The sequence below is a fragment of the Artemia sp. Qi Xiang Cuo genome, chromosome 11 (genome assembly GCF_049724085.1).
Source record: "Artemia sp. Qi Xiang Cuo chromosome 11, ASM4972408v1, whole genome shotgun sequence".
Lineage (NCBI taxonomy): Eukaryota > Metazoa > Arthropoda > Branchiopoda > Anostraca > Artemiidae > Artemia > Artemia sp. Qi Xiang Cuo.
Genome location: NC_142804.1, coordinates 35,689,872 through 35,708,942, shown reverse-complemented (window position 1 = coordinate 35,708,942; position 19,071 = coordinate 35,689,872). Strand labels below are relative to the sequence as shown.

Below are 19,071 nucleotides of genomic sequence, written 5' to 3'. Positions count from 1 at the left end.
AAACAGATACCACAAACAATTAGTTTTATATATATATATATATATATATATATATATATATATATATATATATATATATATATATATATATATATATATATATATATATATATATATATATATATATATATATATATATATATATATATATATATATATATATATATATATATATATATATATATATATATATATATATATATATATATATATATATATATATATAATATATATATATATATATATATATATATATATATATATATATATATATATATATATATATATATATATATATATATATATATATATATATATATATATATATATATATATATATATATATATATATATATATATATATATATATATATATTATTATTATTATTATTATTCATTTATTGCCCGTCAAAAAAAGGTACAAAAGGTGAAGTAGACGGAGTGATTACTAAATAAAACAAAAAGAAAAAAAGAAGAAAAAGAAGGACACAAAGACACATTGAAAATTCGAATACATGACAAAAAAAAACTCTTCATTAAATTAATACAAACAATGACACTAACGAACGGATGATAATAGTTTCTTTTAAAACGGGAGAGAGAATTGTTAATACTAATAGTATTATTATTAATAATATTCATTTAATACCCGTCAATAAAAAAGGTACATATACGGAAAAACCCCTAAAATGACAAAAAAAAAATAGAGAGAGAGAAAAAAAATCATTACATGCATTACATTAATACAAAAAAAACTATTGTGAACAAATTGGTGACCATGGATGATTAAACTTACTTTGAAAACGGGATAGAGATTTATTAATACTAATTGTAGGGTCAGCTAGTTTATACAAATAAATATTTTTACGGTTTCTTGTCCAAGAGGGCCAATGGAAAAGATATTTAGAAAATCTGAAGAAGATTGATCGTAGGTGCTTTTTATCTGTAACTATAAAGAATTTCCACAAAGAAGCAATGTAAAGTAGATGTGGAAGGGCTGTGGCGTTATAAATGGATGCTAGAATGTAACTGTTGAAATGTAGTTAGCTTTTAACGATTACAGCGTAAGGAATGCTAATTTTACGCTCAACGTGAGAAATCAGCAAACGACGTGTGTGGCCTATAGATGTGCCAATTGGAAGGCCCAGGTATGTAACATGGTCTGAGGGTTTAACAAGAGAACCGTCCATATTTTTAAGAGAAGTAGAGTGATTTCGCCAATTGAAAAGGATTACTTCGGATTTCTCAGGATTAAAAGACAGACCGATTTTTGAATATTCATCTTTGAGGATTTTGAAATTCTGCTCAATGCGCTGGATCGTTCGGCTGAGATTCAGGATGTCATCAGCATAACAAATAAGAGACATATCGATTCTCCCAAGAATGCATGAAGGAAGACACTTTGCCTGAGCTTCCATGACACTATTACTGCACAGGGTTGGGGAAGTGATAGCTCCCTGTCTAGTCCTTTTCTTAACGAGGATGGGGTACTTAGGATTCACAAGCATAGTCGAGGGATTTAAAGAGTTTGGCCTCACACGAGAATTAATGCAATTATATAGGGATTGATGAAGAGCCGACTGCAGGGGAAAACGGAATTGAAGTTTTAAATGCACTCTTAGATCCCTATATAAATCTCTGAGAACACGGACAACTGATGGGTTTACGCCTTGCCTTGCCATATGAAGAAGCATGGACGAATGAGTTAAGGAATCGAACGCACGTTTAACGTCATGTCCGGCGAGGATCATACTTTCTCCCGAAGATTCAGCGTCGGCGAGGGCAGTACAAACTACTGCTGTAAGAGCATGAGAACAGCCAAGATTAGCCTGAAAACCGAACTGATATGGGGGAACGTAACATTTCTGTCTTAACTCATCAAGAAAAAGAAGCTCAAAAAGTTTGCATGTCGTAGTAGAGACGGTGATGGGACGGAAAGAGGAACATTGCAGCTCAGATTTCCCTTTTTTGGGAATCGGAGTCAGATCACCAATGCAGAACGAGGATGGAACAATACCTGTAACAAATATCATTTGCATGAGAAGGCTGAGGTGACGCACCAATAGATAACTTCCATTAATGATGTGTAGAGTGTTAACCTTATCTATCCCACAAGACCCTTTCTTTTTAAGTTGGGATATGGCTTTTATAACAGCGTCACAAGTAACAACAAAATCAAGGTCAGCAGATTCATCAATGAATTTGCAGAGCTCGTCACAAAATTGTGACTAAAACAGGATCAAGCTCAGAAAATTCATTTGAACAATGGGATATCCACTTGGACAAAGGAATATCATTTAGGTCTGTCGAACTGGAGGAGATAGTATGAGGTAGTAGCTTCCACAGAAGATCAGGTGAATTCCTGACCTTCTCGGAGTAAAGTGTCTGCATTTTAGATCGATGAAGGGCAAGTTCCTTAGCAAAACATTTTTTTGACACTTTTCTCAGTTCATTGACTATTCATTGACGGGGACAAAGTAGATCTCTCACTGCCTTGTACCAAAATTTAGCACTTTCAAAAGCTTTAGAGCACGCGAGTTGTCTTGACACTCTGGGAAGTTTGTTATCGGGTCGTATTTTTTTAAGTAGAACTGCCCTTTTTCAGCAAACGCCAGCGTATGTCAGATTTATGCAGAATAGATATCAATAGTCAATCCCACTTAATTATTTTTTTCATTAAAAGACCTTTGGAGAAGTTGAAATGGAACCCGGTTCTTGTTAAAGATGCTATCTGAACTTTCAATGAACTGAGATATGTCAATTCTATTTCAATTGCGAGAAGTATACCACTTTTGCTGGCGAATTGTATGAGCCTGTAACACTGGAATCTGAGAAGCTTCTCCTTTAAAACTAGAAGCAATAGGAAGATTGTCTGAAACTTGAAATTTGGAAACTACCTCCAACACAAGGTATATCCAGGTTATATGACACAACATGGTCGAGGTTAGATGTGAACGAAGAAGAATGTATGTAATTTCACTGAGTCGATTTGAGAGGAACTTTAAAATGTTCAGCAAATATTCCTAACAGTAAAGAAATACGGATAGAAACTGAACATAAGATACAATTTAAATCACAATTAAAATCACGTACGATCAAACACGGGATTTTCAGTTTAAGGACATCACGAAGACAAGAGCTAAGTTTACTAACTGCTAAAGCGAAATCTCTCTCCGAATCTTCATCTTTGTAATCTGTGGGTAAATACACATTTATTATTACTCACTCACCTACTCGAACAGCTAAAAAACTATCACTAGAAAAGAAAACACTAGAATTAAGATTCGATGCTACATAAGTAGCAATACCACCGGAAGCTCTGCCTTTAGAAGCACTGTGTTTAGCTGGAACCGAAAAAGTTTTGAAGGTGGCACTAATGTCAAGTAAACTAAGGCTGTGGTTGGTCAGGAAATGTTCCTGCAAACACAGAATATCATGATTATGAAGTGTATTCTGACGAATAGGTCTTTTTTTTATAAGACCATCATTAATGTTCCAAGAGAGAAAACGAATATCCATTTATCTACTTAGCTACCCGTTTATCGGTTTGATCGTTGCCAGGGCATTTGATACTGTAACAGGTGTGATTAGACTCTTTACATGTAATGCAAAACATGTTCCGAACACATGGATTATCCCTGGTGGAAGAGTGCTCCGTGGAACCACAGCGAGAGTACAGTTCTGCGTTCTTACAATCAGCAGCAAAATGTCCTTGTTGATGGCATCTGAAACACCGTCTAGGTATGAATGAAATTCTGGACAGTTAACTTTTTATAACCCACCTTCACAAAATTCTCCAGAAAGGAATCTAGATCATTCCGCTGTTCAAAATAAATCTTGTGGACACGTGACTTGCCACACTGCAAAGCTTTGATACACTTTTGAATAATTTTCTCTAGTTCTTTTTCATTCATTTCTGTCGGTACGCCTTTTATTACACCGATGAAGGCGGGAGATTTTACAGAGGCTAAAAGGCCAGGATGGAACTTTTTCATCTGGTCAGCAATTGAGGAGGCAGCGGGTTTACTTTTTACGACAATTTTCCATTCTGATGAAGAACGTTTCACCTCTGAAATATCATTTGCAGCTTCAGGACATATTTTATCAATAAAATCTTTCCTTAATAATGGGGATGAAAGATTGGAGGGGTAGTTTCTCAGCACAGCAGCATTGGCAGGAGGCTTGGATTTGTCCTTGATGCAAGACCATAGAGCGGAATATGGTCTGGGAGAGCTTGCCTGTACAGCAAGATATTGCATATTTAGCTCACAAAAACCATCAATTTTCCAGAAAAGTTTTTTGATGCGAAAGGTTGAGGTTACAACGATTGCATCACCAATTGTTGGAGTTTCATGTGGTGAGTATATCACGAATTTTGGGATCTTACGTTTTCTTTTTGATGCCGTAGATAGCCACTTACAAATGCCAAGGACATTTTCATCGTCTTTTCGGCATCTAATTAAACATGTTGCAATTTATAGCACCTGATGTAAAACCTCCTTTGCCTTTAGAATGGTTTCATGACTGAAAATGCTTGTCGACTTAGCAATCATTGTTTCTACTTTGATACCATCGATCATGGATCGATAAATAAAATTCAATATTGGATTTAAAATAATATCTGAGTCGCCCATTATTTCATAATTGCACTTACGGTAATAATATTCAATAGATAAAAATCCACTCCAAATCAATGCCAAAAACCATCGCCAATATAAACTCAATCCAATCAAGCAGGTAGTGACGTCACAGTGGAGTTATAGCTATTACAGCATTGTAGTCCCAGAAATTGTTTTCAAGGTCACTGAATTAATGAGATTTCAAAATCTAAAAAGATAATCTCACACTGAATCTAGGTCAGGAATTGCAATCACTTACATTCCTTATGAAATATACTTGGGTTGCGCAATAAATTATTCTTTTTTGTCACTTAAAATATAATCCGATTACGAATGCTATTTATTTGGTTAGATGTTAAAAGCACAGGAGCTGAATAAGCTCCCGTGCTCCCGTCCGTGTAAATATATAGATATATATATATATATATATATATATATATATATATATATATATATATATATATATATATATATATATATATATATATATATATATATATATATATATATATATATATATATATATATATATATATATATATATATATATATATATATATATATATATATATATATATATATATATATATATATATATATATAAAGAAATAGTCAAATCATGCTGCATGACAAACATAAACCCTTAGTATCTAAAGAGAGAAAAAATTAATTTCCTGGATTGCTTACACTGAAATCCCCAGAAATGTTGCATTAGAGGTGCTGTACAAGCCCTCTGCAGACATCTGGAATTATAAAATTGATTTTAAAACAAAACTCAATGTAAATAAAGGTTTCTTACTAAAAGAAAAGTCTAGCCTATATAACTAATGCCCAGGGCCACAGAAGATAGTTTCTATCAGGTTCAAATCAAAAATTGCATTGAATGAAAAAAACTAGGAACAAGACCAATCAATTAGTCTACACAACATCAGCCTCACTTTTATGAGAATAGAATTAAATAACAGTCATAGAATTTTCAAAAAAAAAATTAACTACAACAAGTAGTATAAGTTTCCCTATAGAAAGGTTTGAAAACAAGAAAAAGTGGATTTTTAGTACAAATGTTTTGCTTTGAGCGTTTCTTTGGATCAACACTTACAGGAGGATTCACTTACTACCCCATCCCCCCTCCCATCTGCAGTAAAGTTAATGAACAAGCGTAAAATACAACATGGATAGGTTCAGGAAAGAAGGTTGAAACATAAGAGAATACTTACTATAAAGCAAGGCTTGTCAAGCCCACATATTTTCAATGTCTTAAAAATTAAAGCATATATAATTATTATCACATAGCTTCTAAGACCATAGTCAAATTCCCATGTCAGTTCTCCATTTCCAAATACAAGACGATGAGAGACTTCTGTTGACTGCCAATATTCATCAGGAACAAACCAGGTTTGAACAAATAGAAGGGTACTCAGTCGAATCAATACCAACTTCCACATCACCTGAAATTTGTTTGAGTATGTAAAGCCCTGCTTTCAAAATCTGTAAAATACAAACAACAAAATAAATTTAAAGAATCATTTTTTTTTTCTCAACAACTTTAAAGTGGAGAAACTGTACATGGAATTAAAATAGAATTAGCAATGTGCATGAATTAAATGTAGAATCAATATAATAACATATTACTTTCAAACAGTTTGTGGCAACAAACTGTAAGTAAGGAGCAACCCGTCTCAATAGTAAACCAAAACTCTAAGAATTTTGATACCAATATATACATCAAAAAAAGCGAACTTTTATGCTGATTTCAGATATACAAGTATTATCAAATGAAGTCTTATCTTTCAAAAGTTTCGAGCCTGAGAAAATTTTCCTTAATTTCAAAAAAAGGAGAAACACCCCCCTAAAAGTGACAAAACCTTAATGAAAATCACACTATCAGATTCGGCGTATTAGTTAACATTACTGTAAAGGTTTCAAACTCCTATCTGCAAAAATGTAAAATTTTCTATTTTTTGCCAGAAGAAATATCACGGATGTGTGTTTATTCGTTTTTTTTCCAGGGGTGATCGTATCGACCCAGTAGTCCTAGAATATCGCGAGAGAGGTCATTCCAACAAAAATTAAAAGTTCTAGTGTCCATTTTAAGTGACCTCCAGCGGGTTCCGTTGGAGGATCTTTCCATGGAGGAGGTTTTCATCGGGGAGGAGAATTTCCATGAAGGGGGTGCTGGATTTCCCAGAATTATTTAGAAAACAATCAGAAATTAAATAAAAAAACAAATTTTCTACTGAAAGTAAGGAGCAACATTAAAACTTAAAACGAACAGAAATTATTACAAATATGAAGGGGTTTCTCCCCTCCTCAATACCACGCTCTTTACGCTAAAGTATTTTTAGTAATTTCAAAGGAGCTAGTTATTACTAATAAAAACGTTTGTAAATAAAATTAAAGTTCTAGTGCCCTTTTTAAGAAACCAAAAAAATTGGAGGGCAACTAGGTCCCCTCCCCCGCCCCTTTCTTCTCAAAATCGTCCAAGAAAGCCATTTATCCAAAAAAAGTAAAATTAATATGCAAATTTGTTTTATTTATTCATGTATGGTGAGCTTAAATCAAAACCTACATTAATTCAAGAACGTTTGGAAACTAAATAAAAAAAACAAGTTTTTTAACTGAAAGTAAGGAGCGACATTAAAACTTAAAACGAACAGAAATTATTCCATACATGAAAGGGGCTGTCTCCTCCTCAATGCCCTATTGAGGAGAGGCAACCCCCCTTATATGTGCAATGTTTTCTGTTCGTTTTATGTTTTAATGTAGCTCCTTACTTTCAGTTAAAAAAAACTTATTTGTATTTAATACTTCATTAATCAATATGCTTTTTCATCAATCGCTATTACAATATTGCATTGCACAACCTTTGTCTCACTCAATTTTAAGGCATATTTGCAAATTTATTTTTAAAAGAAAATTGCAAAACAGGAGCTTTTGCAATTCGTGAAAAGATACTGCTAGGCTATGATTTTTCTACTTTAAACAGGAGCTTTGGGAATTTGTGAAAAGATACTGCCAATCAACTAAGAGCAGTGTTTTTATAATTAAAATATAATAATTAATTGGTCCTGTAAAATACCGTTACTTGTTTGCTGTTAAAACAATTTCAAGAGTCACATTTGGAAAATTCATGGAAAATATATACTTTGGGGTATTTGACCATTAGGGGGTGGATTTAAAGTAAAGTAAAGGAATGAAAGTTTCAGAAATCTAGTGTTTCCTTCTTAAGGGGCAAACCACTAATGTATGAGCTTTTTTTCCTATCTGATACTATACATTTACCAACTTTTGGCCATGTCTGGAATGATCAACAGGTAGAGGGGGGATAGGACACAATGGTGACAGTGATGACAATTCTATTTGAGGAGAGCATTGAATAGTATATTTTCTTTTCTTAGGCTATATCTGGTTTCTATTCCCTAAGCAAAATTAGCCAAAACAAATTTTTTGGGCATAGCTTAGACCCTCAATGAATTTGCAAAAAGTCTGTTCAACTTACTCAACTACTTTCATAAGTAGTGAAATCACTTCATTTATAGGTCTAATATCACTACAGGCACCCAACTATTAGTCAACTAGGCCTACTATTAAATGAAACAAAACTAATGATTAAATTTCTTAAAATTATTACATTTGAGGTGCAAAAATTATGCCATATTGATCAATATTAAGAGGCTGTCGGACAAAGGTCTAGAATAGCAGTTCTCCAGAAGGAGACATTCAAGAACAAAAAGAGAGACAATTTAGATTGCTAATTTTATGTTCATTTTAATGGTTTTGTTTGTAATTTTGATACTTCATCCCCAGCTCCCTCCCCCTTTAATGGTCTCATATACAGGGTCAGATTTAAATCTTTGATGCTTCTAGACCCTAGTATCTTTGCTGCTCTGTTTTTTGGGGTTATTCCCAAAAATTTGGAAATAGTGGAAGCAATGAACAGAATGCAACTGATGAGTCAAAAGTAATTTTTGGGAGACATCTGATGCTTTATAAGTGGCCACGGAATTCCTGTGTTATCTTAAAATCATTTTTCTGTGAATAAGCAGCATAGACTATTCTGCTGCAGAGGGCGGCTGGAGATGAATTGTCAAAAATACAAAACCATAAAAATGAAAATAAAATCAACAACCTCAAATACAGATTTTTAAAACAGAGACATTTTCAGATTCAGAAAATATCTCTCTTTTGTTCTAGCATGTTTCCTTCTGAAGAACTGATATTCTAGATCTTTACTGGCTGTAGCACTAAAATATATGTACATTTTCCCATTCATTTTCCCTTGGCTTCCTACAGGGTAGTAATTATTTCTGGTAAATCTATATGCATTCATATAATTTAGCTAAAAAAAAAAGTGAATACATCACTCAATGCCTTTTTTATGCTCTTTCCAAATTCAGGCAAACTTGTAGCTGACAACATGATTTAGCTAGGATGAAAGTGAATACATCACTTTATGCCTTTTTTATCTTCTTTCATAATTCAATAATTGCTTCTGGGGGTAATTATGCTTTGAGCCCTTAATGGGGCCCAAAATGGTAAAACAGTCCATAGTAACCAATAGTTTAACAGCATATTTCTAGAAAAAAACTGTCTAGTGAGAGAAAATTACCATTTGAAGGTGATTCAGGAATGATAATTATTATTTTCCTTAGTCTTGATAGTAAAATCTTATATGAAAACAAATTTGCAGGAATTTTTTAAATGAGCCAGAAACCACTCGAAAATGACATCACAGCACAGCAGAACTGACAATATGTTTTAAGGGGTTTCTTGGTCTTTTTAAAAATTTCTGAAAATGTGTTTTCATAATAGCATTTTACTATTGAAACTAATGAAGATAATAATTACCATTCCTATATCAGCTACAAATGATAATTTTTTCTCACTAGGCACTTTTTTAGAAACACATTTTCAAGCTTTTGATCCTTATGGAATACTTTGAGCCATTTAGGGGCTCAAAATGTATTTTCCCCCAGAAGCAATTACTGAGATATGAAAGAGCATAAAAAAGGCATCAAGTTGATGTATTCACTTTCATCCTAGCTAAATTATGCTGTCAACTACAAGTTTACCCAAATTCAAGTATTGGTTCTGGGGCAAACTCTATTTTGAGCACTTAAAGGGGCCCCAAATGGCAACTTACTAGCCTACCATGTCTATAGATTTAGATTATGATGTAAAGTTAAAATATTAGTTATATATTCACTAGCAGATCTACAACTGTTATTACTACCTTAAATTGCAGCTAGGAGCAATCTAAGGATTCCTCCTTGTAGAGCTCCAGAAAAAAAAGTCTAGTTTGACCAGGCTAGAATTTGGAATGTGTGTTGCATACCAAATCAACAAGACTCACCAAGTAGCTATGGAATCATCTCTAATGTATAGATGCAAACAAAGCAATGTGATAACAGCATAGAAGCTTCTAAATGCTGAGGATACCATTCCTGACCTTTTACAATTGGATAATTCAAAGAGAACTTGTGCTCACCCTCGTAAGCTTTTCCAGAAACAGGCAAATACCAGACTAAGGAACAAATTCTTTTTAAATAGAGTTGTCAGCTTGTGGAACTTCCTCAGTGAAAAAACAGTTATATCTACCAGCATGGATACATTCAAGTCATCAGTGGATAAGGAGTGGCTCAATAAACCATGGACCACTGCTTGGGACAACATATACAACTAACTATCATCACTGAAGCTGACAGACACTAGATTTATCCTAATCACTAGCAAGTACAATATAAGGTAATAAAATAATTAAATATAAAATTTAGTTTTTAACAAGCTCTTAAACAACTTTCTATGTTTCAGTGCCCTGTAAGCAACAAAGAAAAAAATAGAACAAAAACAAGAAAAAGGAGACATCAGTACTACCTATAAAAAATGTGATTTGTGAAGGTAGAAGCTCTAGGTTTCCTTTTCAGAGTTTTAAACAATTTTGATTTTGATAGCGTACTTCTTGTTTTGCTGTGATGCCTTTTTTGAGGATTTTCAGGCTCTTTTTAAAAACACATATTTTTCTGCAGCTCCACTAAACTCCCCCCTCCCCCCCCCCCCAATGTACAAATATATAGCCCAAATTATATATTTTCCATACATTTTGCCATGCATCACTCTTGTTTCTCTAATTCTGGCTTTGTCACAATTGATTAAATTTATGGATACACAGGTTGAAACAAGAGACACATTGCAGAATGCTTGGGAAGCTATTTATTTGCACATTAGAGGGAGGGGGGTAAATTACAGATGATCTATAGTCAAAATGCGTTAGCTACTGTTATTCTGTATAGGCTATTATAAAGCAATAATGGTTCTCAACATAGTTCCTTTTCAATTGCCCTAATTCTAGATCTTTAACTAATTTTTTTTCACTAGAAAGTTTTCTTTCAGAAATACATTTTTAAGCTTTTGGTTTCTATGGACTGTCTTGAACCCTTTTAAAGCCTCAAATAGAATTTGTCCCAGAAGTGAGCATTGAATTTGGAAAGAGAGTAAAAGAGACATCAAGTGATGTATTTGCTTTCTTCCTAGCCAAGTTTCATTAGAATTTACAAATTCATATCACATCTTAAACTTTCTTTAATAGGCCTATTTAATCAAATTCACATATGGTAAAAGACCTCTTTTCTTTGGCATTCCAGAAAAACAGGGATGGGTTTTAGGACCACCCCTATTCTACTACAGCATGATACAATGTGAGGGTAGTAACAAGAGCCTGTATTCTTGGTGAAATTTTCACCAATAATTTGTCAGCATAAATTAAAATGTGGTCTCTGTTTTGACAAGCACTTGAAAATAAAAAATGGTAAAATCCTACTTTAGCTACTTTTGGGTATCTTGGAAAGGGGTTAGGTTAGGAAAATGAAACTTTCAGGGATGGTTCTACAGGCTAAAGTATGTCCCAGGAAGGTATTTTGAAGTACAGTACCTACCTCCACTCCTTCTAGAGGGTCCTGGCCTTTGAAGACCTTTAAAAATCTGTGTTTTATAAAAGTGAGACCTTGCAAAATGGATCTTCTGCTTAAATGAAGTGAAACAAAATTGTTTACAACTTTGCTCAATCCCAATTTATAAGGTTTTAAAGGAAGGCATATACATTTCTGAGATTTTGAAGAAAAAAAAAGCATTGATATGGCTTAAAATTCTACTCAAATAACAGTAATTGTATTTTCAGGACTAAAACCAGAGAAAAAGAAACTGATAACTGAAAATTAAGGTAAAATGGTCCTGCACTAAAATCCAGGACATATGCAAGAAGTGATAATGCTAACATGAGACAAAACCTGTTAGTCTGTATTGATAAGTGATTGAAGGACATCCTACTTAGCTGAGCACATGTGGCATGCAGCAGTGAAGGCTGAAGGCATGGTTTATTTTATCACAATTCTGAAGGATATGTTGGTAAATTTTTCACAGTTCAGATTATTGACTTACAAATAAATTAAACATACTACTCAAACCTTTTTTTATGGTCTTTCTAAATATAATAATCATTTTTGTTGGAAATGAATTTTACCCCTACCCCTATATATATATACCAATTCAGGGTATATAATTGCACATTAGGGAGGTGGGGGGTAAAGACATGGTAAATTTGCAGAGGGCCATATAATTTAGCTAGGATGAAAGTTAAAACATCATTTGATGCTTTTTTTAGCTATGCTCTTTCATAATTCATATAAAATACCTTCAGGGCCCCTTTACGGGCTCAAGATGCAATTTGCATCAGAAGCACTTATTGTATTATGACAGAGCATAAAAAAGGCATCAAATGATGTTTTGACTTTCATCCTAGCTAAATTATAGGGTCACCTTGAAATTTACCTTATATTTAATATTTGTGATATATAGAATAAATATCAACCAATAAAAGTTACATTCTTAGAATCAGAAGAAAATCAGCTTTCTGTTAATATATGAATTAAACTAAAACATTGAAGGGATATATACATCAACATAGGATGATTGGTATTTTCAAAAAGAGGTCCTTTCAAGTGTTTGATCTGAAATAATTTGTATAATACCCATATTGATGCATAGCTTAGATTTTTAGCTATTCATAGATATATACAATTCTTCTCAAATCCTTTTTGGTAACAAGGTGTGAGATTTTTAGTTTTAAATAATTTGGTTCAGTTGGATATTGGATTTTTTTTACCCTAGGCCTAAAATTACAAATAACCTAACGATTTAGCGTTTTTGAAAATTGAATTTATCGCTATAGGAAATTCGTAAATCCTGTTTTATGAACGAACTTCATTCCTTCGTTTTAATAAGGAATAATGAGGCACAGACAAATTTTTCTTTTCTTATTAAAAAATGATTCCTTTACTGTCAGCCGTCAAATAAAGCTAAGGAATGATGCAGAATTCCTACTGGAGCAAGTCCTTATCATTCATTAATTTCATTGGACAGGAAAAGAATCATTTTTTAATAAAACAGGAAAAATTTGTTTATTTCGATTTAGTTAACTAAGGCTAACATCATTCCTGAATAAACTTAGAAAGTGAGGAATTAATTGGAATGATGCTTTCTCAATAAAACACTTGATATAGACTGCAAACCAAACAGAGGCGAATTTTAACGCACAAAGGCCTGTTGTCTTTACACAAAACAAAATAATAAGAATAACATTAATAATAATCTAACAGCAATAGCCCATGAACGCGCTATTGGTGCTCCCTAGGGCGTAGTATTTTAATATAGGGGTTGCTCATTTTTTCCATAAACAGAAGAGCTGTACCCAGTAGTGTCAAGGTGTCTATTGTTCTTTCTCCCATCCCGAAAACGTTACGCACCAGCTAAGCATTCATTCGGCAGGCAACACTTGTCTCTCACAAGAAAAGGGATAGTCAGACCAGCCATTAGCCACAATTCACATTAGGTACTCAGAACCAGTACTAGCTAGAAAACTTCTTTCTCCGACTTGATTGCTCCTCAGGAGCAATTCCCCCATTCTATGTCGCGACACAGTCATCACTTCATATTTTCAGGGAGATGGACTCTTCACTTAAATGATTTTGGCAGCCATTACTGGTTTCAATCAATTAAATATCGGCAATGTATTCTACAAAATACTTTGCTCCAGGTCAAACAATGGGTAGGAGAACCAATGGCTCGATTGTCAAAAAAAGCTAAGTCTGACTCGGTTTAAAAAGCGCGAAGTACAAACTGCGTTTACATCTCGGCCACAGCTAACTTTTTAACATAAAGGTCGTAACATCTTTAAATCAGAAACATGCAATGATTTTCAATAATGACAATTAGAGGCACAAGGATGGCCTCCCCCTCCCCCAATGAAATTCTTTCCCTGCCATATTCAATTTTATAGTAGACAGGTAGGCATGTTGTTGCTTGTTTGGATCCGAATTCCGCAATAATGTTGTATTCTTATGATCTGCCAACATTCTATACAAAAGTCAGCCAATGGCCGCTCAAACCCTACCCTATGCCAATGGTGACTTTGTTAGCTCTGTCCAAGGCCAGCTGCGGGTCTTTATATAATCAGGTCTATTTTTGAGCTTACTAAGCGACTGACCTCCACTCCTTTCTCCTCATTGAAATTTTAGAAGAAAGATAGATATGTTGCATTTCCTCTGAGCCGGAGTAGCCAGGTAAGTATGTTGCATATCCTGTCTACAGTTTTCAATGGACCGGTAGCCCTTCCGACACCAATAAGTTCTACCACTTCCCTAATTAAACCACATAGTAAAACCTTATCAGCTAAAGAACTAAAATAAATTATGTAGGAAAAAAAAATCCAAAATAAAGTATTTCGAAGAGAAGTAAAGAGTGTATTAGCACCTTTTTTTCTTTTATTTTTTTCAAATTGTTTTATTCTAATATTATTTTAATTATTTGTTATGCTGTAATCGTCTTTTCTTTTGTTTGTGGCCAAGGCACTTGCAGGACTTTCTGTGTTAATTACAGACACATACATTTACATTCACGTCGATTTTTACATTTTTCTATTATCTAAATACTAACTGATTCAAATAATACAACATATGGTACTGCCGGTGAATTTACTCCAAGCATTTAAATTTGATATGTCAAATTGGGCAGAAACAAAACATTCTTTAGAATAAAAACTTTAGTGACTTTCAATTGAGTTTCACCATTTCAGTTTCAAAACTATTTTTCTTTTTAACCTCATTTCATATAAGTGTGGAAAATTAATGCCTAACCGTCCTTTTTAAAACGCCGATTGGAGATTCCCTGAACATCGTGAAATTAAATTGATTGTTTCAAACCTACTCATATGTAAAAAGAAACATTCCTAAAAGCTTAAAACAGAAGTTAAATTATGGATGTTATAATAAAGAACGTCCATATATTTAAATACAAACGACATCCTAGCCCTTAGGTGCTTTGATAAGTAGTTCCACTTTGATAAGGTAGTTCCACTCTTATTTTGAGTAATTTCTGTTCACCTTCAATTTAACTTGGTTATTTGATTTTTTTTCTGCTTATTTTAGGTTTCGTTTGTCAAACATATTCTTTCCTATTCATTATAATTTGATGCATCATATTATAATTGATGCATCATAGAGAAAGGCTACTCTGCAATGATTCTACGTGATCCTAAAATACAAGCTTAAAAATAATTATATTATTATAGAGGGCGAGGGCTACAGATTTCGAGGGAATCTGAAGAATAGAGGGACAACGGGATCCTCGCGCGATGTTCATCCAAGGGACATTCACCCATTTAGTGCCAACCTTTTTAAGATCCGTCAAAATACACCTAGTACCGAAGTTAACTCCACACTATTTTCTTTAGCATAAATATTCAGCTTCACCATCAAATTCTGGCATTTCCTAAATTGAACGATTCCTTAAGCATTTCAACATGATTACGCTTAAGCCTCTCAAACCAGTTAAGCTGTGAATTTTCTTCTTTTGAATTTTTTTTTCTTCGTGTAAATTTAAAACATAATTTTTTCGGAATATTGACTTAATAATCTTGTCTGCTGGCTATTAATTTTGTTGGCACTTCAAAAAGAAACGGAGCAAGAGCATAATAAATATGACGAAGAATAATGATCAAGACTGAAGCTTGAGGCTCTGAAGCTTTGTTTCCCATGACATTCTAGAATTAAAACTTCCATTTTCAGAAGAAGAGCACTTCAGTAGTGGCATGAATTGGGGGATTTTCGCTCTCCCGTGGATTTTGAAAAATGTATTTCTTGGGGGATATTTTCATTGGAAAACACCTTTTTTCGATATGTCTATAGAAATAAGGACGAATTTGAATCCCCTAGACCTTGAAAAATGCATTTCCCCACCCCCCTAAACTGTCACGAATTGACGCAACTGCACGTGAGTTACCATTGATATTCTAAGTAAAAAAAAGGTATTAAATTTAGCGTATAGCAAGTTTCACCTTCTTTCGTTGAAGCTGTAGGCTAATTGTGCTGCGTAAAAGTAAGGAACAATTTAGCCAAAGGAACGGCTGGCATCGGAACTCGAGTCTTTACTTCTCGAGAAAGAAGAACTTACAGAAATTTACCTTAGCACATGATTTGTTTTGTCCTTTTATTCCCTCTATAATTTGTTTACAATAAAAAAAAAAACAAAAAAAACAAGTTTAAAAAAAAAATGAAAAAAAAAAAAAACAAATATAGATCTATTAAATTAGATAAAGCCGTTTTTTCGTAGAAACCATTGTAGCCATATTTGCGACTTTCAGCGGCCAAAAGTCGCCTTTTGACATCTTGTTTGATTCAGCATCAATGTAATTAATAAACTAACAATCTTTTTCAGACTTAAAGATTATTCACTAAAAATAAAGATAAAAGCCAAACATTTTTTACTTGGAAAACTAAATACTTATATTAGAAACCAATTTAATTAAATCCGTTGTTAAACACAGTTCATAACAATCTCCGAAACCAAGCACATAAATACACCCAAAGAACTTCAGACTTTGCCTAAAACAGATGATTGGTACATTAAAATGTTTCTATGTCATGAAACATTTCTAACCACAGGCACCCATATAAATTTGATCAGAGGGACAGAGAAGGCCAACAAAAGTATTTCCTAAAGGGCTAGGCATGATGACACGATAAAGCCTCTTAGCCACTATTTTTACTAATTCCTGACTTTTATAAATAAAATTAACACAATATATTTACCAGCGCCATTTTATGCATGAATAGTAAATTTGGCAAATTGAGGACTATATTTAATTATTAAAAGAAAAAGTTTTATCACAGAAAAGTAAAATAAAAAATGATTGCGGTTACTTTGTTTGTCTGAAACTTACGAAACGAAAAGGACCCATGACAAAAAGAAAAGTTAGAGAAAGAAGAATACCTCAGATAATAAGCGTATACCCTGTTTATACTAGAATGGAAATAATCTGAAACGTTATTCTTGCATCCGTAAAAACCTTCACAATTTAAGAAAGGTAATTTTAAGTGTAGTCGATTTATCGCTTTTTGGTATTTATCACCGAAAAAATACCTCTATAGTTGGTTAAGGTTTCTAGGGAAAAGAATTATCTTGAATTAAGTACCACGTTTATTTTCCAGAGTCAAAATACGAAGTCCCAGGCACAAAGCGTGAAACAATATAATTTTCTTTCTTAGTGCTATTTATCTATTTGTCTGCATTTATTATTATCTTGTTTGCACGTGAAATGTCCATGGACTTGTATAAACCTATCCAGGTGTAATACCTTTTGGATGTCGTCAGGGTTTTGCCCGTAAAAACTGTTAATCCTCAAAGGAGGAGCAAAGAACCCTAAATTCTGTAACAAAACTTGGACGAAGCTATCCATAAAAACCCCATCAAATAACAACTAAATTGTTACTGACTTAAAAATAATTCTGAAGTCGGTCATCTACTCAACTGATACGTTTACCAAAAAACGCACATATCAAAATTTACACTTTGGTAACGTGCACTTTCATGAAGCCACCTACTAACCCAGCTGCGATTTTGTACCGTTTGACATTGAATCGCTGTTGCGAAGATATGGACTTTTGCAGAAAAGAAATCATTTACTCCTCAAAATTTGAATTGTGGAAACGCTTGAGAAGTAAAAATATTAAGTAACTTTCTTTTATTTAAAAATGAATTAAACAAGCTATCAGAATATGTGAACTGAACGAGAAGTGCTATTTTGAATTTATGGTCTGGACCTATAGAGCTAAAGATGGTCACAGTCGTGCACAGTCGTAATCGACGAATGTCTAAACTCAGCTTTTGCATTTTTTTCAACGATGAAGTTTAGGTTATTATAAAAGAGAACATTTTCATTTATTTCTTAACTTACCGTTCTTGGTTATTGAATCTAAGAGTCTTACCTTCATAGTCTTAAAAGTTGTCAAACTTGACACATGCTGAAATTCAGGAAAGAAATAGGTACTCAAATTTTTTATTTTGTCACGGCCCAAGATAACGGCCGCCATCTATGACTTCTTGTTCGTAGCTCCTCGCACAAAATTTTCAGCAAAATATTAAATTTTCTCTACCTCTGGAGCACTTCTATATAATTTACAGCTTTTTTATTTTTATCGATGATAGCTTTCTGAACAAAAGGATCCGATTGGACATAAATCCCCCCACCCCCAAAAAAATCCTCCCCACCCCCAATTATTTCTTGTTTTTCGTTTAAAAATATGCACGCATATTCTTCTATAGTAGCTTTCAACAAAATTTGATCAAAAAGTGAAAAAAAAAAAAAACAGCCACAACTTTTTTTTTCTCTACTACCGGTCGATGTCATATAATAGTCAATCCCTGAAAAGAAGAACATCTACTTAAGATTATTTTCTATTTTTAATTGATTTTATGCACCTCTGATATATTTTTTGGAGAACTATTAAAACTATTTTATCATACGAAAGGCAGAACATATTTTGTAGATTTCTAGATTGTAATTTTCAGAACAAAACGATATCCGTCTTTCGAATATATATGCCCAAGTGTGTGTGCTGAAACCATCTGATTTTTGGTTTTTCCACCCCCCTCTAATTTCCATTGGATGGCACTAAGAACTGGAGTAAAATAATTCAGAGTATGCTGCAAAAAAAGGAAAAAGAGCAGTAGCCCAAGAGGTAGGGTAGTAGCCACAGTGATTCAAGCATTTATTATATCCAAGCATTCATGTATTCTCATTTGAATACTTAACATATTTAGACAATTGAATGCATACATATAACCGAGATGTAACTCTTAAAATTCAACACTGTTCCTTACAAATTAGTAATTGGTCAAACAGCATAAAAAAGGCAAATTAAACAATAGCTACAGACAAACATAGATGTCTGCTCGTTGTGACCCGAAGCCCTAGGAACATGCATGGCCCTCATTCATGGCCACCTTCCATAAGAACTATTAAGTTCCAGAACAGCTGCAGTTTATATGTTCTTGCAAAGGGCGAAGCTAAACTACACTTGCATTTTTCATATGAGTAATAAGGGAGTAAAGATACATGATA

The 19,071-nt window shown here is 33.4% G+C and overlaps 1 protein-coding gene across 3 annotated transcripts in view; it reads right to left on the bottom strand.

Moving 5' to 3' along the window:
• LOC148946927 (GPI alpha-1,2-mannosyltransferase 3-like) overlaps positions 1 to 12,821 on the bottom strand; it is a 40,357-nt gene extending 27,536 nt beyond the window's left edge. The window contains exons 1-2 of one of the 3 annotated variants that reach the window (XM_089097200.1): positions 12,807 to 12,821; positions 5,837 to 6,107 (exon numbers count right to left, since the gene is read on the bottom strand). In XM_089097200.1, coding sequence (XP_088953326.1) covers positions 5,837 to 6,064 — 228 coding nt within the window. In that variant the 5' untranslated portion in view covers positions 6,065 to 6,107; positions 12,807 to 12,821. Of the gene's footprint in view, positions 1 to 5,836; positions 6,108 to 11,551; positions 11,566 to 12,643; positions 12,663 to 12,806 lie in introns of those variants that run through there. The other 2 variants (XM_089097201.1, XM_089097203.1) reach the window with 2 other exon arrangements.
• Between the last annotated feature and the right edge of the window lie 6,250 nt (positions 12,822 to 19,071).